Genomic DNA, 25969 nt, shown 5'->3' with positions numbered 1-25969 from the left:
CTGGCTGGATATTAGAGCTGAAACCATTTGCCTGTCTGTAGTGGATTCTCCCACATTTCAACTAATCTAACCTAATATAATGTCTGTCTGTATCTCCCCGCTAACATGGACCTGGTCTGAAAATAAAACTCACAAAACAGTTTAAGATTAACAACTATTTTACCTGCAGAGAGAGAGACACACACACACACACACACACACACACACACACACACACACACACACACTCAGCAGGTTAGTGTCAGTTGATGACTTTCCAAAGATTTGAATAAGCCCTTTTGTGAAAGAGAATCTGGACTCTGCAGGATCTTATGACAGGCTACTTTTTGTGAACTTTAGCTCCACTTTCAGGTGGGTCACTGACTTCCTGTTTGAAAGGAAGCAACAAAAGCAGAATGTGGCATGTCACCACCTCTGCTAAGAAGATGCTGACGAACCCTCGATTAAAGTGTTTGTCACACTGTCCTCTGACAAGATGCTGCCGTCCATTCGACTTTATTTTACTGACTTCCTGTTTGAGAAGAAGTCATTGATCTGCACACACAGCAGATTAGAGTAGACATGCAGATATTCTGCTTTTTCTTTCAAGATTTTAAGATTCTTGGGTTTAGATGTTTAAAACACATAAGACAACTCTTCACGTGATTTAAAAAATATCAGCTTTCAATATTCATTCCGATTTATTTGATGATTCTAAATTTTCTTTTGTCATTAGCTTTTTCTAGTGTACATTGTAAAGACGTTTGGCTACTTTGAAACTTCTTCTGTGTGAACTTCAGCTTTCAACAGTTCTGCAGTTTGGCTTTCATGTGAATGAGTCAGCATATTCAGTGTACACACTGCTGTACAAGATTGAGCAATTATAAAAATCTAACTCAAACCTTTCAGCTGTCAGTATTCACTCTGCATTATTTCAGGAAACCCATTCTCTAGTTTTAGTTCTGTACATCGCCACCGTGGATTTTAAATGAAACAACTCAAATGCAGTTGAAGTGCAGGCTTTCAGATTTAATTCAGTGGGTTAAACAAAAAGATTGCATAACAATGTGAGGAACTAGAACATTTTTTAAAACAATCCCTTAATTTCAGGGGTTTAAAAGTAATTGAATAAATTACTTACAATGGCTAATACTTGGTTGAAAACCCTTTGCTGGCAATCACGTACATCGCCAGATGCTGTATTTCCTCCTTTTTAATGCTCTGCCAGGCCTTTACTGCAGCAGCTTTCAGTTGCTGTTGCCTTTCTGTCTTCAGCAAGTGAAATCATGCTCAATTGGGTTAAGATCAGGTGGCCATTCAAGAATATTCATCTCCTTTCCTTTAATAAACCCCTGGCTTGCTTTGGCTATATGTTTTGGGTCATTGTCCATCTAGCTGGATTTGAACAGACAGTATGTCTCTGAGCACCTCAGAATTCATTCGGCTGCTTCTGTCCTGTGTCACATCATCAATAAACACGGGTTTCCAAGTGCCACTGGCAGCCATGCACGCACATGCCATCACACGGCCTCTGCCGTGTTACAGATGATGTGGTATGCTTTGGTTCATGAGCCCTTTCACACCTTCTCCATACTTTTTTTCTTGCTGTCAGTCTGGTCGAGGTTGATCTTGATTTTATCTGAAGGAATGAAGGAATAGCCCATGAATGCCCATGAAATAGCCTTTGAGTCCAATTTGAGTGAAATTTTATGTAAACATATAGTATGTTTATTTCATACTGTACTATACTGGATATACTATCCTCTGTACTACATGTAATACTATACTCCTTTTTACATATGAAATGTTATTCTTATTAGCAGACTGAAATGATATTTGAACCTGTGATCAGGCCTTTGGCTTCATCAGGAGAAATTTAAGTTTTTTAGCTTAAGAAAAAAAAAGCTCTAAGAACAGCTTGATGAACAAGATGTTTTTTGTTCTTTCCTGAATTCCTTTGTATTCACAGCATGCAGAAGTTACTATATGACTTTACACTGTCAGTCATTCTAAATGAAATTATTATTAAGTTAAAATTCTACATTTAGATATACAGTCACAAAATTTAAGGCTAGGGTTTTAGTCATCTATTATCACCTGACTAAATTCTTAAACATATTTCTCAATATATTTGTCATATTTGTTCTCCTTCTCTTTTGCAGGTTTTCGACTAAGTCCTGGCTCTCCCAAACATGTCAAGTTTGTTCTAAGAGCATGATGTTTGGTGTCAAGTGTAAACACTGCAAGTAAGAACTGTAAAGATAAGTTGGTGCACTCTGTCAGACTGCAGTACAACTTGTCATGACTTCTTTAGTGTACTATTTAGAGTATTCTTCTCCTCACAGGTTAAAGTGCCATAACAAGTGTACCAAAGATGCACCTTCATGTCGGATATCATTTGCTACATGTAAGCAACATTAAAATAATTTAGTGATGTGTGACTTTACTGGTCTAGTGGTGTTAAAGACTACATTAGAAATCTGGTTAGACTGGTTAGAGATTGGAACGAGCCAATTTCCAGCATTCGTGGCCCTGACCAGTGACCGGTTGGTCATCCTCACCTATGTTCACTTACTACCTGGTCCATTTCATGCATGTGCAACACATGCACAGCAGTGCAGGCAAATAGTTATGTGCTTACTCACAGCCGCACATATATCAGTATGAAAAGTCCTGACTGTGATGAAACTGTTATCCAGAGCTCAGAAATGGGTGGGGCTGTAGCTCAGGAGGTAGAGCAGGTCATCCTTAATCAGAAGGTTGGTGGTTCTGTCCCTGTATACTCCAGTCTACATGCCAAATATCACTGGGCAAGATACTAATCCCAAGTTGCTCTCTGATACAGTCAGCCGAGTGTAAATGTGTGTGAAAGTTAGGTGGGGGGGTGGAAAGTTTTTTCTACGCACTTGCGTAGAAAAAAAGTACATGTATGAATGGGTGAATGAGGCATGCTGTATAAATGCTTTAAGTACTTGGATAGAGTAGAATAGTGCTAAATAAAAGCCAGTCCACTTAAATTTAGCTACCTACAAGCCAGCAGTCCTTGATCATTTGCTCAATTCTATGAGTAAAGGAGAGTAAAAAAAAAAAAGTGTTAGTCTGTTATCTAGTGAATTCGTAAACATACTGGGATTACCACTGATTTGTTTTATAACTCTATTGAAATGTGGGGGTTTTGGTAAGGGAAAATATGTTAGATAAAAGTGGGTATACAGGTTTTTTTTTTTCAGTTCTATAAGTGGGAAAATATCCTACAACTTGTAGTTTTAGGAAAATTGTTATGGAAATTATATTTTTCTTTGTGGTCAGTTGTAGTTCTTAGAAATCAGTAACAAAGGGTTTGCCAGGTCACAACTGGTGCCGCTCTACACTACAACATGGACCTCGAGAGGAGATGCAAACCCAGCCTGGGGAAGGAAGGGAAGATGAGGGCACATGACAGTACTTAGTAATGTCTGTAGACAAATCATCCAGGTGATTCAAGTCTAGCGATTACTGGCAACAATGCTATTAATTTTGTAATGGACTCCCTTTAGCTTTGACAGTTACACTAGTAGCATATTAGGAAGGGTATTATAATGGGCAGGATAGTATCAGCAAGAATCTAACATGTTAGGGCCTGTTTATTTTATTTTAGGAATTGTAAAGTTTTGAAAATATTTTAAGCTCAAAGCTTGTATTTTTATCTGACCGGTAGTGCCAAGGATGCGTAGGGCAGAATCGGTACCATCAGACATCAACAATCGGATTGATCACACAGCCGAAGTCTCAGTGCAGTTTGGCACCTTACCAAAGGCACTAACCAAAAGGGTAAGTGCAGTTTTCTAATATGTGTTATATCTCATTCAGGTCTGCTCTAGCTCTTTCTATTCTTCAATACTGAAATGGAGAAGATTGTTGAGATCAGTGTGCAAGAAATAAATAATGTGAAATAATTGAAATAATGGACTCCTTGTGTGTTTGGAGGACCCTGTCCCCAGTATTAACCAGCTGGAATCCAGCAGTAACCCGTCATCAGCCACCTCTTCCACACCTTCCTCTCCAGCACATTTCCAGCAGAGTAACCCTTCAAGCGTAAGTGCCACCCCCCCACCTAACCCATCACCACAGAGCTCCTGGGACAACCGCTTCAACTTCCCAGGTATGCAACATAATAAAGACAGCATTGTTTCACTCTTAGAAACGATATATTTAACTATAAATTCAATTAAACATTAAAGTTGTAGAAATTACATCTCTAACAAAAGTGAAAAGTGTGTTTTTGTGGAAAATAAGGCCTCATTTGTTGTCAGGAAGACTTTGTTGAGATGTGGGACTAGGGGAATGTTTACAGCCCTGTGAGTCTTAAGAGCTTGAAAAAAAGATGACAGCTGGACATCTTTAATTTATGAAGATGTTTCAATTCTCATCAAAGAGGCTTCTTCAGTTGTAAAAAAAACGCTGGAGAATTCGAGGTATACCTTAAACTGCACCTTTTGTGTTTAAAAAAAACATTGATTAAAAAAATATATGATTAAAAAAATATTTGGTGAGTTATTCCAAATAAGTTTAAAATGATATGAAAATCAGTGTACTCTGTTTTTATGTAGATTTTTGAGAATAACCAACTTTGATTTTAAAACTGGGCTGCATGGCAAAACCAGTTTTTCATGTTTAAAAGTGTCAAGTGAATGATTGAGCATGTGAGCATCGTGATCTGTCTTTGAACCATTCAAAGAATTGTTGTAAAGTGTTTTATTGTCAAACTGGTTAAAAACATTTTTAAATGCTCAAACGTGATAGTTTGACAGCTTCAAACTATGTTGGATTTAACATCCTTTGTCCTCATGTCATGTACTGCAAGTATCCAAGCATCAATTTGGAATGATGATAAGTAGTTTTGTAGTAGTGCAATGCTCTCAAGCTGAGTTTTCCAACAGATGTTCCTGCCTCCACATGCAGCGTTCAGCATTCTGGCAGTCACAATGAGTCTGGGTAAGAGAATACAACATTCATGTAGCGATCCAATGATGCACTTTTATTTCATTCATATACTTACTATCATGAGTTCAAGTCAGATTTGGTAGGAATTCAAACAGTAGCAGTGCTTTACCAAACAGTCCACTTACATAGTACACTTTCTAAATTACTTTAAAGTTCACAAATGGCTCTTTCAAACTGTATGTTAGCATTTAACATTTGTAGGTATAGTTTGATATTTCTCCTTTCTCTTTCTTTCTCCTCCTCCACCGCTGCTCTCTCTCCTTCCTTATTTCCCCCTCATCCTCTTCCTCCTTACCTCAATCGAAGTCTCTAACACATGAAAGCTTACGTGTACATAAACATACTTATTTATCCCCAATATTGTCACAATTGCTTATTGTCACGAGATTAGACATGCGACCCTCCCCTTTCCAGTTTACTATGAGCTGTGTGAACAACAGCTGATTGAAGTGTTTGTTCCACTAAAAAGAAAGTTTCACTAACACAAGTTAGCAGCACCTAACAACAGCAAAAATGGCAGCACTAACTGGCAGAAAATTTGAGGATATCTTCGACAACTCACCATCTGTCATTAAAGAGAGGTGAGCTTCAATGACATTGACTTGCATTGGACTCTTTTGCAAGGTTTTACAGCCTTCCTCCTCTTTTTATATTGACACAGTGAGTCACTCTCTTTATCCACCAGAGCAACGCAAATTTTAAGATTTTTTTAAAAAGTATTGTTAGATTGACCTGTATATCACTGCGGTTTTTCTTTTAAACTCTTTTTAAAAAAAAATCCAGTATTGCTATGTAGAGAGCACACACTGTACATAAATAGTATTTATGGTGATATTCAAAATTATTATTGTTAATGTTTTTGTAAAACATAAACTAAAACCTAAAAAATAGTTTATTTACAAAATTTTCTTGAATTTGTAAAACTCATAAGATAACATGAGTTGGAAACAAATGGCATCTGAGTTTCTGCTGATATTACATCCTATCAAAATACTGACCACCTTTATTTGTGGTTTTAGGAAACTCCATTCCTGGGTCTGCCTCCTTGCAGGAGAATAAAGTCGAATCTTACATCACATTTTTCTAGCTTTAGGGCACTTACACTGTAAGCCATTTGTTCATATATGTCACGGTCAGCAGGAGCTGACTGCGAGAGTGTGAAAATGAGGTGCGGACATAGGGGGAGACGGAGCAGAGCCTTGAACAAAAAGCGAGCTGTTTTATTCAGACTGGTAGACATGAAAAGAGCCCAAAACAAGAACGACAACTAAACTGGAACCCATTCTGGGAAAACTAACTGAAAATTCTGATCAAACATGATAACGGTGACAACTAAGATTACTATGAGTTCTATGATTATGACTAGACGTGGAAACACAGACGTTCTGACAAAGAGAATGGAACACGCAGACTAAAGGGGTGATCAGGGGAAGTGGAATCACATGACACAAATGAACATAGTGACACCAGAGGGGAAGTGTAAAACTAAGCACATTCAACGAGGAAACGCCAGACCTTCAAAATACAACAGGAAACACAGACGTAGAAACGACAGCACCAACTAGACAACATGAAATATGCTGACACGAAATACATGGCAGACTACATAAAGGAAACCAGAACAGACTTACAGAAGAGGACATAGATGGACCTAAACTAGAATAGGCTCAACTAAAACCTAACTAATAATGCAACACCAGAACTACACATATTATTCTAAGAAAATACAAATTTACCAAAAAACACTCAAAATGCTGGGTCAGAGACCCAGCCACTGACAATATAGTTCTTTATGCGGGCCGGTGTTTTTGGATTGGAGCACCTTGATAAAAGCCTCACATGCAAACTCTATAAAATAAGGCTCCAGCAGGCTTTGGAACAAAATAGTTTTGCTGCCCAGCACAATGCCGGGACATGGAAAGAGGAGAAAGAGGAGCCGTTTTGGCAGCCAGTAGCTCTCAGCAAGTTTCCAAATGTAGTTATTCTAAAGATAAATTAATTAGTTACAAATTTTGGTGAATTCTTGTTAATTTCTTTGGTTTCAGGATGGTGATTACTGAGACACAAATAACAGCCACAGAACAGGGATTGGTGAGTAATAGAAGCCACATAACTTATTTTCTGTACAGCACTTTGGTCCTGTGTTGGGTATTTTAAAGTGCTTTATAAATAAAATCTGATTGGATTGGATTGCAGTATATTAAATTAAAAAGATGAAGGGAAAAGGATGTGATTTGCTGGTTTGTCTCCATTACATGTATATTTTACTCATGTCATTTTCCTTTGGTTTACAGTACTTGCCAATGCACTGTGCTAAAGCATGTTCCTTTTTTTCTGGCACTGACATCCATTTGGTAACTTTTCAGCTTCTTTCAAATGTTCCAAATTTTGTTATTTTTCAGCCTTTTGTTCAAACGATTCAATTCATTCTTGTCTCACAAATCTACACACAATACTTCAGCAAAAGCAAGTTTTTGGCTGCTTTGTTAATGTATTAAAAACTGTTCCATTTCTATTATCCTATTCCAAATATTCAGACCTTGTATTTAGTACTTTGTTAGAGACCCATCCTCGTGTCTTCTCATTAATGATCCTACAGCCATAACCAGAGGTCCTGTATTGAACATTCCCATTAGGCAGTACTTTTTTGGTGGAAACATTAAATGATGTGTTGGCTATATTAACATCAGACCTACCCAGTGTTCGGGACGTTTTTATTCCTCGCAGAACTGCTTCAGATCCAGCTGATTCATTCAACACCCAGTGTGACTGTCTATATGAGGTTATTTCACAGTATCTCTATTGGATTGAGGTCTAGCCTGTAATGGATTTGCTGGGATGTTTAGTTGGGTTTATTATATTTCTTTATTTAACTTAAGCTCATTTCCTGCCTGCCATTATCTTTGAAGATATTGGTAAACATTTCCTCCTAATGACGATGAACTTTCCAGGCTAAAAGGCAGCAGCATCCCAGTGGAGCAATCTTTTCATACTCTTCATACTGATGGATGTTATTTATTCCATCAAATATTTCTTCCAGCAACCACAAGAATTGTATAACTATCCAAAACACTTTTGGTCTGAATGGAGAATTACAAGACTGCAATACCTATTTCACATTTGTATACCAAGTGCTGCTATTTCCAGTAATAGATATCAAAGTGTTTAACATCAGTGTTCACTTTCATTCTTCTGCCATGTGTTACAGGAAGAGGAAGGAGAGGAAGATTACACAGCTATGGATAAAGAAGAAGCTGACCAGACTGACACAAAAAAGAGTTATTCCAAGGAAGAGTATGATGAAGATGGTCTGGATGATCTACCCTCTTCTATATGCCGCCGTCAGGCTGTTGGCCGTTCTGGGGTCCCCATCTCTCGTAAGGTCAGCCAGACCAGTGTCTACCTCCAGGAGTGGGACATCCCGTATGAGCAACTACAGCTGGGAGAGCTTATTGGAAAGGTGAAAGCAGATTTGTATTGTAGAAATATAAAATCCTGTTCAAAAAATGAAAAGAAAAAACATTATTATTAATTTAAATTTTGGCTTTATGTCCAGGGTCGCTGGGGTAAGGTGCATAAAGGTCGCTGGCATGGTGAGGTGGCCATTCGCCTTCTAGAGATTGATGGCAACAATCAGGATCATCTGAAAGTCTTCAAAAAAGAGGTTATGAACTACAGGCAGACCAGGCACGAGAACGTCATCCTGTTCATGGGTGCATGCATGGCTCCTCCTCATCTTGCTATTATCACCAGGTACTGCTGCATGACTGCTCACCTAAACACTGCATTGTCACTCGTGCTGGCTTCCTCCCATTTCAAGTGCAGTTCCAACCACAAGTGCATATGTGCACTGTTGTATATAAAGTTCTATACAAAAAGTTGTTTGCTGCTTTTTTGACTTTTTGTGATGTGATGTTTATTTTGTAACCATACTGCATGTGTTTCCTCTGCAGTTTCTGTAAGGGTCTGACTCTGTATTCTGTTGTAAGAGAAAGAGGTCACCTGCTGGACATAAATAAAACCAGACAGATTGCACAGGAAATCGTTAAGGTAAGTAATACCTGCATATTATATTGGTTGATAAATAAGATGGAATTGTAGCCAAGAAATGCCAAACATACACTATGTACATTATATAACAAGTAGGAAAATGTACTGTTTTGGATACAATGTCAAGATTGAAATATGCTGCACTTCAGCATGTTTTGGTGCTTCCCCTCATCCCCAGTGCCACGATTTGAAAAAGTTTAGTGTCACACGTAAAATAAAAATCTACACAACGAGGCTTTAAACATATAAACTAAAAATATCTACTGTTGGGTCGTCTTCATTTTCTTTTTGTGAATGTAGGAATATCTTTTGTTCAGAAAATCTTTGTTTGTTGCAGGGAATGGGTTATCTTCATGCTAAAGGCATCGTTCACAAGGATCTGAAGTCCAAGAATGTGTTCTATGACACAAACAAGGTGGTGATTACAGACTTTGGCCTGTTTGGAATGTCTGGTGTGGTACAAGAAGGCAGGTAAGAGTGAAAGAAACTGCATCTAGGCAATAAATTTATGGTGAGCCGTGTTTTTTCTCCTAATTATTCTTCTCTGTGTTTCTGTGTTTAGAAGAAAGAATGTGCTGCGGATACCACAGGGCTGGATCTGCTACCTGGCTCCAGAAATTGTTCGAAAATTGAGCCCAGAGGTTGATGAGGACCAGCTGCCTTTCTCCAAAGCTGCTGATATTTATGCTTTTGGGTATTGACTAGTGCCATTTATACTAGAAACTATTAATGTGATATTGAAGCTATAGTTTATATTATGCAGTTCTGCCTTTTAGGTTCTTAACCTTTACTTTGTTATAATTTTATATTAGCTTGTTTTTGTGTTTTCTGTGGTACATAACAATTGTTTAATTGTTTGGTTTTCTCGAAGTTAAATCAGGATTTTTACTGTTGCCAGCTAACATAGTAAAGTTGTTTTTGTAGAACCATAAATTCAGCTATCCAGACATGATGTGCGACTTTTAGCTAGAACTGCACACAGTTTTTTAAAACCTTTGTTTCTATTTTATTCATGCTCCATGTTGCATATTTGAGCACATGATGTAAGAAAATGTAAAATAATGTAGTACATGAAAGGATCTTGTGTCATTTCCAGCACAATCTGGTATGAGCTGCAGATGCGAGACTGGCCAATTACCAACCAGCCTGTGGAAACTATAATCTGGCTAGTGGGTCGTAATGAAGGCATTAAGAATGTGCTGTTAGAGTCCAATCTGGGCAAGGAGGTCACGGTGAGTCTGAAGATCATGTCTACGAAAAAACTGACCCTGTTGGTAACTGTCAACAATTTACAATATATATTTTCTTTGTTCCTAATGTGGGAAATGCTGTTGATGTAACAGCAGTATTAATAATAATCATCATAATAATCATAAGTATTGCATTTCAACATCAACACAGCACAGCATAATGACATTACTAGTGTTGTAAGAGCGAATGGTAGAAATAAAACACCGAACACATCTTTCCTTGCCACACAGTTGTATTGTAGAGTTGTTCAGTGTGATTTATACAGCTTCTGTGCTGGTCTCCCAGTTTAGACTGTTGTTGATGTTACACCCAGCTACTTGTACTTCTCCACTACATCAACATCCGGTTCTAGGATACGCATGGGCTATGTAGCTGTTACTTTCACCACTGGTCTGGTCTAATTCAGGCCTAGCTGAGTTCAACACCCACGGGGAACAACTCTGGCTTATTGCCAGTAAGGCAGACCAACAGTTGTACAGAGACCAAATGGCTCATAGTTACGGACCAGACGGCCCTCAGAGAGCACTCCAAGGGATGCAGGAAAAAGCTTTCTCCAAGTCTGCAAAAAACACGTAGACTCATTGGGCAAACTCTCACCTGCCTCCAAATATATTTAAGAGTTTGAAGAGCTTGTACAGTGTTCTGCAACCAGGATGAAATCTTCACTGTTCCTCCTGTATCCTAGGTTTAACTAACAGACAAGCTCTTCTTTCCAGTGCCATAGCGTTGACCTTTCCAGGGAGGCTGAGGAGTGTAACTGCTGTAACTGTAACTGGAGTACACCTTCTGGTTCCCAATCCTAAAGATAGGAACCGCCACCCCAGTCTGCCAGTATAGAGGCACCACCCCAGAATTCTATGCGATGTTTGTAGAGCCGTGTCAACCAAGACAGCCCTACAGCTTCCATAGGCTTTTGGAACTCAGGGCGAAATTCGTCCGCTAAGGACTTGTTTCAAGCTGTTGCTCCTAAGTGGTTGATGGCTTTCGTGGTGGTGATGGGGCCATCAAGCTGAAAAAGGAGTCCTATCAGGTTGGATTAGCCTGTAGGACTTCAGAGGAAGCTGATGGGTACCAAAAGGCCAAACTAAATGTGGTTCAGGCGGTAGCTGAAGCAGCAACTCAGGTTTCGGAGGACATCAAAAAGAAAAGTAAAGAAAAGAAAAGAAAGAAAGCAAAGGCATAAATTTGTAAAATTTCAGTTTCATCACCATGCATCAAATGTTTTCAGTTCTCAACAAATTTTGTTTAGCATTGTCTTGAAATAAGAAAAATCTTTTCTTAAAAGGCATCTTCTGGATAGCAACACGTGTAAAGTATTAAAAGTATTAATATTGATTATATTATTATTATTTTCATATTGATTAAAATTTGATTACCAACCAATCACCATGTTCTATCTGTTACCTACCATCCCAACAGGAGATCCTGTCTGCCTGCTGGTCCCTTACGGCAGATGACAGGCCACCTTTCACCCAGCTAGCAGGCATGCTGGACAGACTCCCTAAACTCAACCGCAGGCTTTCTCACCCTGGACACTGGAAAACAACAGAGTAAGTGTCATGGAGTGACAGTAAATTCATAATCTGGGTGAACCAACCCACTACACTATATAACATCAACATTCAAAATGTTTACCTATTTATTTTAGTCATTGCTCATCAAAATCTACATTTTCATTTCAGAAAAATTTGAAATTTTATGAAGCTAAGAGGAACCATTACACCATCAGTCAACAAAAATGCTGTAAATAGTGTTTTTTAAAGAAATGTGAAAAATGTAAAGCTGGCCTGCTGATGATCAAATGATATATATGTACATACTTAGACTGTTTTTAATGTGACTACTGTTTTGTTTTGAGGAACGAATGAATAATGTATCAAGTAAATGCATTTTTTCTACTTTGGCAAATTAGGCACTATCTTTACTTTTTCTTCTGATACGTGATAGTGTTGATCACAGTCTGTAATGTACCGCATTTCTCTTTTTCTTCTGTCTTCAACTTCCTCTTCTCTGGATGTTGCCTGATTCACCTTGGCCTGTTCCTGTTGTGCCTCATCTCCTGACGGCTTCCTTTGGGTCCTGCATTTCCATCTTTATCTATGATCTTGTTTCCTTTCTTTCTATTTGCTTACTTGTTTTCCAACATTCCTGTTTGTCTCCTGGGTCCACTCCTATTTTGGTTAAGGACACTGGAAAATCATGAATGCCTGAGACATCACTGCCATCAGCATATCACTAAGTCAGGCAGTGAGAGCTTGTTAAATTGACTGAAAATATGATATGAAAGATGCAGCTCTGACAGATTTCCTATAAGATCGGATATTATGCATGCACCAGCCAAAATTTGTATTCTAGATGAAAACCAGCAGATGAAACCTTTTAAGTTCTGTCAGGGATGTCACTTCTGCTCACGAGTTGAATGAGATGAATGAAGATTATAGATTATAAGTAAATGAGGAAGTAATTTCGGACACCACTGAAAACAGTGACATCATAATACCTGGGTTTAAAAATGCTTTGCTTTCATCTTTATCTCTTTTCCCTTGATTAACCTGTGTGCCTACTTCCCCCCACATTTCTAACTCCCAACCTTCAGTGAATGTAATTCTTCTTATATATGTTTAAATGTGAGTGTAGGCATAGTCTCATGGCTGTTTGAGTTATCTGCATAGTTAACTAAGAGCTGCTGGTTTCAGCTCTTAGTTAATTTAAAATACAATTTACTTCAAGGGTTCCACCAGAGTTTACTTTCAAAGGGTCAGTTCCCAATATACACCCAGTAATTTTTTAAGTTACTTAATAAAAAAAGTGTTGTGCTTATAAATATACATTGATTATTATGTAATTATGATGCAGTCTCATAAACTTAGAATTAGTCCAATAAAATACATCAGTGCAGATTTCTTCTAATCTTCTTCTAATCTTGAGTTGTTGATTTAGTTTTTTCCAGAGTTTATTGTCCTACAGCAGCCACCATAGCTACCATTAGGTACTTGAATTGGAAGAGAAGAAAACAAAATTCAGTTGGCTGTAATCTAGTGACATCTAGTGGAGAGAAACCGACAGCTCTTTGCAGAAATTGCTTTTTGGTTTGTTTGTTTTTTGTTGTTGTTGTTGTTTTGTTTTTTACAAATTTTCTACACACTGAAGAATATGAATATAGAAATAATTTTAGCATTAACAGTCTGACTCAAACAGTCTCTCAGTCTGCCACTGTTCTAATGTGGAATTTCTGCCTCTTTGATTCATAATATATCTCCAAAACTGAAAGTGTTTGCCCAGACTGAGTTCACTGTAGTGCAAAAGGCACCATGGAAATCATTTACCTCTCTACCGAAGTAATAAATATCACAGACAGATATGAGTTACTATTTATGTTCCACTTTGGCACAATGAAAGATAAAGATGATTGAACTGACCCTTGGAAAAGCGATTCCCTCAAAATAACAACTTTGCTTTTTTTACTTCTGTTGCAATTTTATAAGATTCCCTGAAGCTATGAAATAGCTAAGTAGTTATGAATAGATGACGAATGTTGTGGTATCGAAACCACGATAGAAAGACACTGCAGTGCTCCAACAACACTTGACAGAATGCAGCTGTCACACACTGCCACCTGATTAGTCATCATTAATTTATCAGAGGGCAAACCACTGAGTGATACCACCCACAGTGGGATATAAGAAGAGATACAAGTTATCGGTCTACTTTAACTTCTTATAGGACAACAGTAAGCGGAAGCACAGTAATAGAAAGAATGTTTTCATTATAATATAAGGAAGATTGTGACAAGAAGCAGTGCACCCTTGCGCAATTTGCATTAGTGAGCAAGACATGGCTGTTGTGTTTGTGAGTTTTCTTTCCTCAGGCTGTACATTCACCAAAAGTGTTTGTATGTAATGGTTTCACCAGTAGGGCAAAGCCCAATTTATGATGAGAAAATTGAACTAATGCATATATGTAAATACAGTATTTTACTGCATGTTGTATTTTATACATGTTTGTGCAAGGGTTGAGTTTTAAAATGTTTTTGTTGGTACTATATTTATGTATGAGACTGTTGTTGGTGGATTGTTTTCCTTTTCTTGTTTCCATTTTTCTGTTTTTTGTTGATACTTTCAAGGCTTTTTGTCTGAACAATTTAAGACATTAAACTTGATATTTTGATAAGTGACTTGGTGTTCACTATTTTATAACAGTGTTTGTAAAAATAGCCATACATTTATTTTAAATGAATCTACACTACCAACTGGACATAGTGGTGGTAGAGATGCAGAAGAAGAGGGCCGTAGCAACATCAGGAAGAAGGAGCACGAGAAGCTGGAGAAGTACTAAGGGTTCAGAGAAGAGAAGATCTGGAGGGTGAAGGTAACGGTGGTCCCAGTGGTAATCGGAGTACTCAGTGCAGTGACCCGCAAGCTAGTGGCTCCAGCAGATCCCAGGAACAGCATTGCAGATCTCTGTCCAGAAGAGCGCAGTCCTAGGAAAATAAAAAGATATTGCGCAGGACCTTCAAGCTCCCAGGCCTCTGGTAGAGGACCTGAACTTGAAGGATAAAGACCGCCTGGAGGGGGCAAGAGGGGATTTTTTAGCCAGAGTGAAGCTGACGCCCCACCAACATGAAAAGTAAAAGCAAATAGGCGTTAAGAGAGGCATTAGAGCGGTTAGTGCTTCGTTTTTGCAGATTTGTGCAGGTACAATTATCATTTGTGCTGCTTTGGTTTTTGAGATATTAATATCATCTATACTGAGGCTGATACTCCATCCCCAGAAGCAGTAATATCGCTTAACGCAGCAGCCAGATTACTAACTCGCTCTACCAAGCGTGTTCACATCACTCCCATCTTATATTCTTTACATTGGCTCCCAATAGAGTTTAGAATTCGCTTTAAAATTCTTGTTTTAACATACAGAGCACTAAATGGCCAGGCTCCAGATTACTTATCCAAGCTTCTTTTAAAATACACTGCTGCTCGTCATCTCCGCTCACAGACTCAGAGTCTCTTAGTTGTTCCCCGTACACGATTGAAGACAAAAGGGGACAGAGCCTTTCAGTCTGTTGCACCAAGGCTGTGGAACAGTTTACCACTACAATTACGTTTGCTTGACTCTGTGGATTCTTTTAAAAAACAGTTAAAAACTCTTCTGTTCAAACAAGCCTTTTGTTGATCTACATATTTTATTTTATTTTTTTTACATTATTTACATTTGATTTTTTACATTGTATATAATGTCTATTGATTTTATTGTTTATTTTAATATTTTAATATTTGTGTACAGCGCTTTGTGATTGCCTGTCTGCGAAAAGCGCTTAATAAATAAAGTTTACTTACTTACTTACTTACTTAACGCCAAAAAGGCGTTCGATCGGATTGAGTGGGATTATCGTTTTCACACACTTTGGAGGTTTGGTTTTGGTCCTAACTTTATTCATTGTATCAAGCTCATTTACACTAATTGGACTGCTTCAGTCTATACCAACGGTACCTCATCAGAACCCTTTGTTCTTCACAGAGGGCTCCCGTAGACGGAGGCAAGACCCGAGGTGGCGGGGTCTGTGTTTACATCCGTGACGAGTGGTGTCGTGATGCCACTGTAGTACGCAAACACTGCTCATCACTGGCGGAGTTCATGATCGTGAAGTGTCGCCCTTTCTATTTGCCCAGGGAGGTAAGTTCGATCTTGTTGGTCGCTACCTATATACCTCCATCTAGCAACAACAGCGATAGAAATGCGGCGCTGAACGAACTGTATCAGGCCATCAGTGAGCAACAAACAGCACACCCAGACGGTTTCATCATCCTCGCAGGAGACTTTAATCATGCTGATCTTAAAACTGTTCTCCCAAAGTTTCATCAGCATGTACATTTTCCAACAAGGGGAGACAACATATTGGACTTGGTCTACACACAGGAAAAAGGAGCATACAAAGCCATCCCCCTCCCCCACATCGGCACCTCTGATCACCTCACTGTTATGCTAATGCCAGCATACAGACAGAGAGTGAAGGTTATCAAACCTGTTATGAAAGAGATAAGAGTGTGGCCACAGGAGGCCACCTCTGCTCTTCAAGACTGCTTTGGGTCAACTGATTGGGACATATTCAAGGAAGCAGCCACCTACAATAACATCATAGACATCGAGGAGTACACAGACACGGTGAGCTCATACATCACCAAATGCATTGATGATGTAACACAAGTGAAAAGTATCACAACTCGAGCCAACCGGAAGCCATGGCTAACAGGAGATGTCCACAGGCTGCTGAAGGCCAGAGACAAGGCCTTCAGAGCTGGGGATGAAATAGGCCTGAGAACAGCGAGAGCCAACCTGTCCCGTGGCATCAGGAAAGCGAAACAGGACTACACACACAAGATAACCTCCCACTTCAATGATAGCAAGGACGCAAGAAGCCTATGGCAAGGCATCCAGGCTATTACAGACTACAAGCCTGTAGCGCGTAGCTGTGAGAGCGACACCACTCTGCTCAACAACCTGAACAGCTTCTTTGCACGATTTGAAGCACAGAACAACACACGCCCACAGAAAACACCACCACCTCCACACGACCAGCCTCTGTGCCTGTCTGCTGCCAGCGTGAAGAGGACACTCATCACCACCAACGCCCGGAAAGCAGCGGGTCCAGATAACATCCCTGGTAGTGTGCTGAAAGACTGCGCAGAGGAGCTGAAGAATGTCTTCACAGACATCTTTAACACCTCCCTGAGGCAAGCCACTGTTCCATCATGCTTCAAGACTGCCACCATCATACCTGTGCCAAAGAAACCATCCCCAGCCTGTTTCAATGACTACCGCCCCGTGGCACTGACACCCATTATTATGAAGTGCTTTGAACGACTAGTCATGTCACACTTCAAATCCACCCTACCTCCCACCCTGGACCCACACCAGTTCGCATACAGAGCGAAACGATCCACAGAGGATGCAATCTGCTCTGCCCTCCACCCAGCCCTAACTCATCTGGACAAGAAAGACTCATATGTGAGAATGCTGTTCATAGACTTTAGCTCAGCATTCAACACCATAATACCACAACAACTCATCTGTAAACTGGACAGACTGGGCCTCAGCACCTCCCTCTGCAACTGGCTGCTGGATTTCCTCAGCCAGAGGCCTCAAGCGGTGCGAGTGGGCAACAAGGTCTCAAACAGCATCACCCTGAGCACGGGGGCTCCACAAGGCTGTGTGCTCAGTCCTCTGCTCTTCACCCTGTTGACACATGACTGCACACCAACCTACAGCTCCAACCACCTTGTGAAGTTTGAGGAGGACACAACGCTGGTGGGGCTCATCACCAAGGGCGATGAGACCCACTACAGGAAAGAGGTTGAGCTCCTGACCACGTGGTGCAGAGACAACAACCTCCTGCTAAATGTCAGTAAGACCAAGGAGATTATTGTCAACTTCTAGAGAGGCCACACCTGTCACCCCCCATTGACCATCGACGGCGCTGCGGTGGAGAGGGTGAGCAGCACCAAGTTCCTGGGGGTGCACATCAGTGAGGACCTCTCCTGGACCACCAACACAGCATCACTGGCCAAGAAAGCACAACAGCGCCTCTACTTCCTGCGCAAACTCAAGCAGGCAAGTGCTCCACCACCCATCCTGACTACATTCTACAGAGGCACTATTGAAAGTATCCTCTCCAGCTGCATCACTGTGTGGGGCGGTAGCTGCACTGACTATAACAGGAAAGCTCTACAACGCATTGTGAGAACAGCTGAGAGGATAGTTGGTGTACCACTCCCCTCCCTGCAAGACGTTTACACCACTCGCCTCACCCGCAAAGCCATCACAATTGTCAACGATGCAACCCACCCCGCGCACTATCTGTTCAGCCTCCTGCCCTCTGGAAAGAGATACAGAAGTCTCCACTCCCGCACTACCAGGCTCACCAACAGCTTCATTCACCAGGCTGTGAGACTGCTGAACTCTTTTCCCTCCCGACTCCCAGCCAGCAGAATCACCAGATTGGCAGAAGTATAGGAAGACAGATTGGACTCTACTCCCCCCCCCCACTCATTTAATCGAATGGTGTCTTCATTTATATGGAATAATAAAATGTCTCGTATAAGAAAATAATTTATGGAAAGACCAAAAAATATAGGTCTGCTCTCACTGCCAAACCTGCACACATATTATTGGGCGGCGAATCTCAATACCATCTCTTTATGGCTAAAGGACTGGAATGATCAGATCCCTGCATGGCTACAGATTGAAAGGGTCACAAGCAGGCCACATTCACTCCCAGCTTTACTCTGTGCACCCCTACCACCTCTAGTTAATAATGTTAAAGATAACATAATTGTTACTCAATCGCTACGCATTGTAAATCAGTTTAAAAAACATCTGGGTATTCAGAGTATTTCTATTCACTCTCCAATAATACGTAACCATCTTTTTCAACCATTCTTAATGGACAATGGCTTCAAAATTTGGTACGACAGGGGCATTCACAGTATTGAGGATATGTATATTAATGATACGTTTGCTAGCTTTGAACAACTATCTAGGATATTTGGTCTGACTAATAACCATTTTTTTGCAATACTTGCAAATCAGAGATTTTATACGTAAAAAGGTTGCTAATTTTCCTACTTTCCCCCCTCCTTCCTGTTTGGATTCTATACTAAGGGTCAATGAGATGAAAAAAGGCAGAATATCATTTATTTACTCACATATTATGGATAGTTGTAACCTGTCTATTTCATACATTCAAGAACAGTGGGAGAATGATTTGGGTGCCCAGCTGTCTGACGAAGAATGGGATATGGCTCTTACCAGGATCCATTCGTCTTCTATATGTCCAAGACACTCCCTGATACAATTCAAAGTGTTGCACAGGTTTCATTTTTCAAAAGCTTAACTAGCAAAAATATTTCCGAACATAGACCCATCTTGTGATAGATGCACAGACTCCAGCTACTTCCCTTCATATGTTTTGGTCCTGTCTGAAAATTGCTCCTTCCTGGTCATCATTTTTTGAAGTCATCTCTAAAGCCTACGCCTATAACATCTCGCCTTCCCCTTGGTGGCAATTTTTTGGTTTTTTCTCTGGTATAGCGACTTCTGTTCCCTCTGCCCATTTACAGAGAGGGTCATTGCCTTTTTGTCATTATTAGCGAAACGCCTGATTTTATTTAAATGGAAGTCTACTACTGCTCCATCACACCACCACTAGATAAGGGATGTTATGCAAAATGTCAAACTGGAAAAACGGATCCATCAGCAAATTCCACACAAAATGGGACCCTCTGTTAACATACGTCAACAATCTACGTGGTCTGGAACTGGAACCTTGAATGTTTTTGTTTGCCCTAGAACAGTCCTGTAAAAACAATTGAGAGGTGCACCGCCCTTTGTGTGTGTGTGTGTGTGTGTGTGTGAGTGTGTGTGTTTTTGTTTGTTTGTTTCCCTTTTCCTGTCTTGGTATTATCTGTCTTTATGATCTGTGGGGATTGTCGTTTTGTGGTTATCTGTAAAATAATAAGAATGCCATGTATGATAATTGGAAAACTACAAATAAAGTGTTAAAAAAAAAAAGCAACACTTGCACCTGAAATTCTTTTTTATGTGCGCTCAAATTTTTTGTATGTGCGCTCAGAATAGTGGCACAAAAATAACGCCATATAGAACCACCCCTGATAATGAACATAGATAATTAAAAACAAAATCATACAGACAAACTAAATCACTTCACATGTAACTCAGTGTTTTCTGCAGAAAAAAATAAAAACTTTAGCCTACCTTGTGTACGTTTCTGCACTGGTAACAGAAATATCAACCTTTCCACTGACGAAATGGGTTTATTAAAATGTACTGAAACACACAAAACATTCATAAATACACAGCAAGCCTAAAAAAAACTGGACAGTCTTCTATAAAAGTGCATAACGCCACAGCTGCTGAAACTCACTGTCACAGAGATTGTTGTTATATAGCGTAGGCCGTAAGAATTAAAATCAATATATGTCAGAAACCGTAGCAGCACAAACGATAATTTTACCTGCACAAATCAGCACAAACGAAAGACTAAAAACGTAGACCATTTTGGTCTGTTTTGGAGCAGTCTGGGGGGATGGTGACCTTTGAATAACCTATAAAATAAAGTTTAAACAATCGTCTCAGGTTAAAATAGGATTGTCTACCCTGGACAAACCCAGTCTGGTCCCCTGAAATAATATGAGGAAGAATTTTCTCAAGTCGGAGTGCAATGGCTTTTGAGAACACTTTGCCATCACAGTTTGTTAAGCTGATTGGTCTACAGGATGAGCAATCTCGGGGGTCCTTATTCTTCTTTAATAAGAGTGTAATAGATGCCTGCCGAAACGTAGGCGGAAGAATGTTATTCTCTATTGCTTCTGTGTAAACCAAGAGAAGAAGAGGGGCAAGTTTGTCCATAAATTTCTTATAAAAATCTGTTGGCAACCCGTCCGGACCAGGGGCTTTTCCACTCTGAAGGGACATTATTGCATTTTTAATTTCTTCCAGTGTCAGACTTTGTTCCAATTGTTCTTTCGAGTCAGAGTCAATTATAGGAATATTCAGATTGGGGAAAAAAGCGTCAAACTTATTTTGAGATGGTGCTGAATCTGAGGAATATAATTTAGCATAAAACTCTCTAAAATAGTTGTTAATAGCTTGATGATCCTCAGTTGATGAGCCATTTGATAAGATAAGTTGTGAAATAACATCACCCCCCCTCAAGGGCTGGCTCCTGACAGCCCAAACCCGAGAACCAAAAAACAAGAAAAAACGAAAACAACCCACCCAGGGCGGGAGGCGGGGGACCAGGACGGAGGGAACGAAACCAAACAAAACACAAGGAGCACCAAGAGTCCAAAACAAAATACATAATTGTTATGAAATGTATAAATTTCTCATCTAAAATGGACAGTGTGCTCATCTTCCAAGACATGGAGCGCTCAATATGTCTCATGGGTTGAATGGTTAGGACCACAGGAGTGTGGTCAGAGAGGCCTATATGACCAATATTTACCTGCTGAACTAACTGACTGATACACTTGGACATAAAAATATAATCTATACAAGATGCTGACAAGTGAGGGTTAGAGTGGAAAGTGTACTCTTTACATAGTGGATTATAGTGTCGCCAGACGTCCACAAGGTCAAGCTCATTTACAATTTGCCAAAGGGCTTTGGAATTTTTTGTCAAAGTAAATTGTGGGGGAAGTTTATCCATTTTTGGGCATAAAACACAGTTAAAGTCACCCACTAATATTATATTAGCACAGTCCATGTCCACTAATTGACTAAATAATATTGTGTAAAACTCGTCATCCTGTGCATTCGGCGCATATATTACCTTGGAGAGCAGTTACCCCATGCAACATCCCTTTAACCAAAATATATCTTCTTCATTGTCCTTGTGAGTGGCTGTAACAGTGAAGGGAAGATTTTTGTGTATAAGAGTAATAACCCCCCTTTTATTTGTGGAGTAGGATGTAAAAAAAATTTGACCAACCCATTCTCTACAGTATTTTTTATGTTCATCATCTGGGGTTTCTTGCAAAAAAGGAATGTGAATCAAATCTTTCTTCAGAGAATTTAGAATAGACTCTTTTTTTCACCACATTGTTGGACCCTTTAACATTCCAAGTACTTATCTTAACTGACATATAAGAAGAGTAATATATATTTTGTGCTGTTTACATATTTAACCAAATCTACATTTGACCAGTCTGAGCCTATTAACCAAAAGTAATTGAGCATAAAACAAGAACACTGGTTCCCAGCAAAACCTGAACACAAAGCCTGGAAACTAGTGGTGGGCGGATCGGGATCAGTATCGGATCGATACTAGTCTGGTTAGATCGATTCTTTACTTTGAGTTCTGCTTGTTTGCTATGCTGTGCTTTCGGCAAAGACGAAACAGCCAGGTCGCTGGACTCGACGCTCCTGTGTCAGCAGGATTTTAATTGTAATTTTTGTATTATAGTTTATCAACAGTATTTGTTTTAATTTGTTTACTGGTTTGCGTGCACTTAATATTAACAACAAAAAAGATCGCCACCACGGCAGACCCGATGGCATTTTCATGCTTCGCTGCATCATTTATTCTTACAATAATCACACGGTTGCTGTAACAGTACATTCAATGGCTGCAGCTCTCCCGCTGGCAGCCGTACACATCACCACCACCAAACCTGCAGCGGCATCGCAGAACACGCCCTGCCACATACCCCCATCGCCCGCTTCACCCCACCCCGCGAGCAGGCGAGGGAATCGGTGCCCCATGCCCCGGCTCAGCGACGGGGAAGTGTCCACTCTGGCGGTCGCCCGCGCCTCCAGCGGAAGCCCGGAAGGTGGCCTGATGGCCACCCATATGCCAAGCAGCGGCGGCGCAGCAGGAGTGGAAGTGAGCCAGGGCTCAGAGGCAGCTGGGCAGATGGCCAGCACGCAGGACCATGCAGCCTGCGTGCCGAAGCGGACAGCACGCCGTCCTCAGGCAGGACCCCAGCACACCTTGCGCACCTCGACCTCCATCTCCAGCTTGGCAGGTCCCGCTGGCGCGCCAGCCTCCGGCTCACCCCGAGCTGTCCACCCTTACAGTGATCACCCGGTTGCTGTAACAGTAGCCTACATTCAACAGCTGCAGCCCTCCTGCTGCCAGCTGTACACATCAACACCAAAAACAACAACACTACAAGCAGCGCACAGGTTTTAAGCCGGTGAGGCATGATTGTAGATGCAGTGAAGGTGAGTCCATCTCACCTGCAGCAGCATCGCAAACCACGAGCCACCACAATAATAAAACATTTTTTATTTAATTATAAATAAATTATTTCTCCTAATTATGTCCTGGGTTTTAACTAATTAATAATACCAAAGGAAACATCACAAAAAACACTTAAGGTCATGAAAATTAATTGTGATTTAGCAATTCAATGAGGCATCCACCTTATTTATTGAACAGTATCGTATTGGTATTGGTATCGGCGATACTGGCCCGAATTTACTTGGTATCGGATCGATACCAAAATATGCAGTATCGCACACCACTAGTTAAATCGGATGTTATTGCTGAGGGAAACGGATACGACTCATTTACTCATGACTCAAGAATACTCCTCTGCGCTCTCACGGCTGCTCCATTATTTCTATATTCCACTTCCTATAAGATCAGATTATAATAGTGAAGCTGCAATTCATGCATGACAGTTTAGCAGGAAGTGGTTTACAGCAGCAACATCCTTTTGCATTTTTGAGGCCTTTCCCCCTTCTTTGGTTCTAAGTACATCATGAGTAGCAGGACTTTTATTGGGACCAGATATATAATAATAACACTAATAATAATAATTATGCTGCTGATAACATGTATTATTGTTGTCCTTTGTATATCTATGTAAAGGTGTCGTTGGGGTGAAAATCTTTTTTCCAGGGAGAGACGATAAAACACTTTCTTTTCTAGACTCTACATTTTTTAAATGTATTATTTATTTATTTTAATGTGAGTGCCAACTGCTGGCTGCTGTGGAGGTCCTGGAGGTCCTTACACTGGGACCAGGCTGCATTTTTAGGTTAAAGTCTGCCATGTTTAGGTTGAGGAGGCTTCCTGTTGGCGCGCGTGTGTGTGACTGAAGTTTGTAATAAGGAATAACTGAGTGCTCAAATAGAGTGTTATTGCTTTTCCCCACCCCAATGAGTTTAGCCTAATTCATGTTTTTCAATCACTTCCTCCTGTGTGTGTATGCTGATATGTATATATATTTATAAAGCCTATAGTCCGACCATTTAGCAACTTGTTGTTGGTATTATGTTTTCACCATTTACAAGTTACTTAGTCATATATCCCGTTCCATTGGTTTGGAGTTCTGGGGGCATCAGTCAATGCAGAGTATATTGGAACCCGCAATCTCAGCTCTTCTGATGGTACACTGAAGTCTAGCGCCAGTCGAGAAACAGCCATCGCCCAGTTGGAATTTGTGAAATAAATATATCTGCACCATAAAAAAAACCTTAGAATGAAGCAAATAATTTGTGTTCTTCTTTGTATGATATCAACAACTGTGCAACTGGTTTTAAATGCACCTTAGAACACACATGTATCAACACTACATATGAGCAGGCGGAGGGAGGTTTGGAGTCTTCACACACCCCCATTCTCTGCTGCCTATTGGAGCGGGGGGGGCTAGGAGGAGGAGTTGGCCGTCCGATTGAGGTCTGGGGTCTCCCTGCTGCTGCCGAGCCAGGGCCGTCTGTTTCTCTCCACCCCAGGGAAAAGGGTAACACTACCTGGGTCTGGGTGCAGTTTCCCCCTCCAGGGGCAAGGGTACCTGGACCTGGCGCTTAGAGTACGCTTGGGGAGTGTGATTGTGTGTACAGTGTCTCTTTATGTCTGTCTCCACGTTGGGTGAGTGTTGAGTAAGTGCATATGAGAGCATGAGGGTGGGAATGGATGTCTGTATCTGTGTGTGCCTGTTTGTCTGTGTCTATATGTCAGGTTGGGTATCAGACGCTACCTCTCTGGGGACATCTCAGGCCCTCTAATGTATGGAGGCCTATCTCCCCCCACCACTTCCCCTGCCAGTGGCAGACGACCTCAGACATCGGTGCGTTGGTGGTTCTTTGTGTCCGGGGATGGACGTCCAGGTACGCACCGGCTCACTCCTGGCAGCTGCTTGTTGGGGCCTGGAGCCTGGGGCTCACTCAGGCCACTTCGGGGGTGGGGTGCCCTTGGCCTCTCGGCCTGGGGCTCGGTCACTCTGGCACAGCTGGCTGCTGGCGGAGCTCACGGGATCAGCAGCTGCCTTCAGCTCAGTTAGCTGATCAGCAGCCGCCTTCAGCTGAGTGTCCAGTGTTTCCTGCTCAGCAGCCGCCTGTAGCCCAGTCACCAACTCCACCACCATCACTTTCATCTCAAGTTCAGTCACCCATAGCTCAGTCTTCACCCCCGCTATCCATAGCTCAGTCGATACCACAACCAGATTTTCTGCAAGCTTTGTTACAGTCCATAACCCAGTCAGTAGCTCAGTTAGTGGAGGAATCATTAGCGTTGTCATCTGCTCAGTCAGCCACTCATCTTCACCCTCAGCCAGGGGTCCCAATTGCCTCTGGTCCTGCATCTGCTCCAGCTGGAGGGCCCGAGGGGCCCGTCCAGCCTCAAGTGTCGTCAGCTGGAGGGCCCGAGGGGCCCGTCCAGCCTCAAGTGTCGTCAGCTGGAGGGTCCGAGGGGCCCGTTCAGCCTCCTGTCTCCGCTGGAGGGTCCGAGGAGCCCGTCCAGCAACACGCCTCGTTAACTGAGGGTCCTGGAGGACCCAGCCAAAACATCCTCACATTTGCTGATGGTCCAGGGAAGTCTGTTCAGCCGTCACCTGCTGAATCATCCCCCGCGACTTCTACATCATCGCCTGCAGCATCACCGCCTGCAGCATTCGCATCACCGCCTGCAGCATTCGCATCACCGCCTGCAGCATCACCGCCTGCAGCATTCGCATCACTGCCTGCAGCATCACCGCCTGCAGCATCACCGCCTGCAGCCGTCCCGCTGCCGTCAGGTTCCGCAGCCGTGTCTTCATCCACGCCTGGTCCAGCCTCAGCTCCGTCTTCATCTGGTCCAGCCTCAGCTCCGCCTTCGTCTTCGTCTGGTCCTGCTGTTGCCACACCGGACCTCCGGACCTGCTCTGTGGCCGCCACTGCCTTCCAAGTGGTCGGGCTCCCAATT

At 41.4% G+C, this 25969-nt stretch overlaps 1 protein-coding gene across 1 annotated transcript in view; it reads left to right on the top strand.

Moving 5' to 3' along the window:
• Positions 1-14313, top strand: part of LOC146618254 (kinase suppressor of Ras 1-like) — a 61459-nt gene extending 47146 nt beyond the window's left edge. Inside the window, exons 8-21 of the mRNA XM_085371588.1 lie at positions 2142-2225; positions 2325-2386; positions 3677-3789; positions 3946-4120; positions 4899-4953; positions 7008-7053; positions 8171-8422; positions 8519-8715; positions 8916-9012; positions 9350-9483; positions 9575-9706; positions 10109-10244; positions 11683-11813; positions 12449-14313. Coding sequence (XP_085227714.1) covers positions 2142-2225; positions 2325-2386; positions 3677-3789; positions 3946-4120; positions 4899-4953; positions 7008-7053; positions 8171-8422; positions 8519-8715; positions 8916-9012; positions 9350-9483; positions 9575-9706; positions 10109-10244; positions 11683-11813; positions 12449-12530 — 1696 coding nt within the window. The 3' untranslated portion in view covers positions 12531-14313. The remainder of the gene's footprint in view (positions 1-2141; positions 2226-2324; positions 2387-3676; positions 3790-3945; positions 4121-4898; positions 4954-7007; positions 7054-8170; positions 8423-8518; positions 8716-8915; positions 9013-9349; positions 9484-9574; positions 9707-10108; positions 10245-11682; positions 11814-12448) is intronic.
• Positions 14314-25969: the final 11656 nt, after the last annotated feature.

Source organism: Diplotaxodon limnothrissa, linkage group LG14 (assembly GCF_057381915.1).
Source record: "Diplotaxodon limnothrissa isolate DT_005_m linkage group LG14, D_limnothrissa_male_GT1.1, whole genome shotgun sequence".
NCBI classification, from domain to species: domain Eukaryota; kingdom Metazoa; phylum Chordata; class Actinopteri; order Cichliformes; family Cichlidae; genus Diplotaxodon; species Diplotaxodon limnothrissa.
Note: the sequence above shows the minus strand (reverse complement) of the source record. Positions and strands in the feature narration are given on the sequence as shown.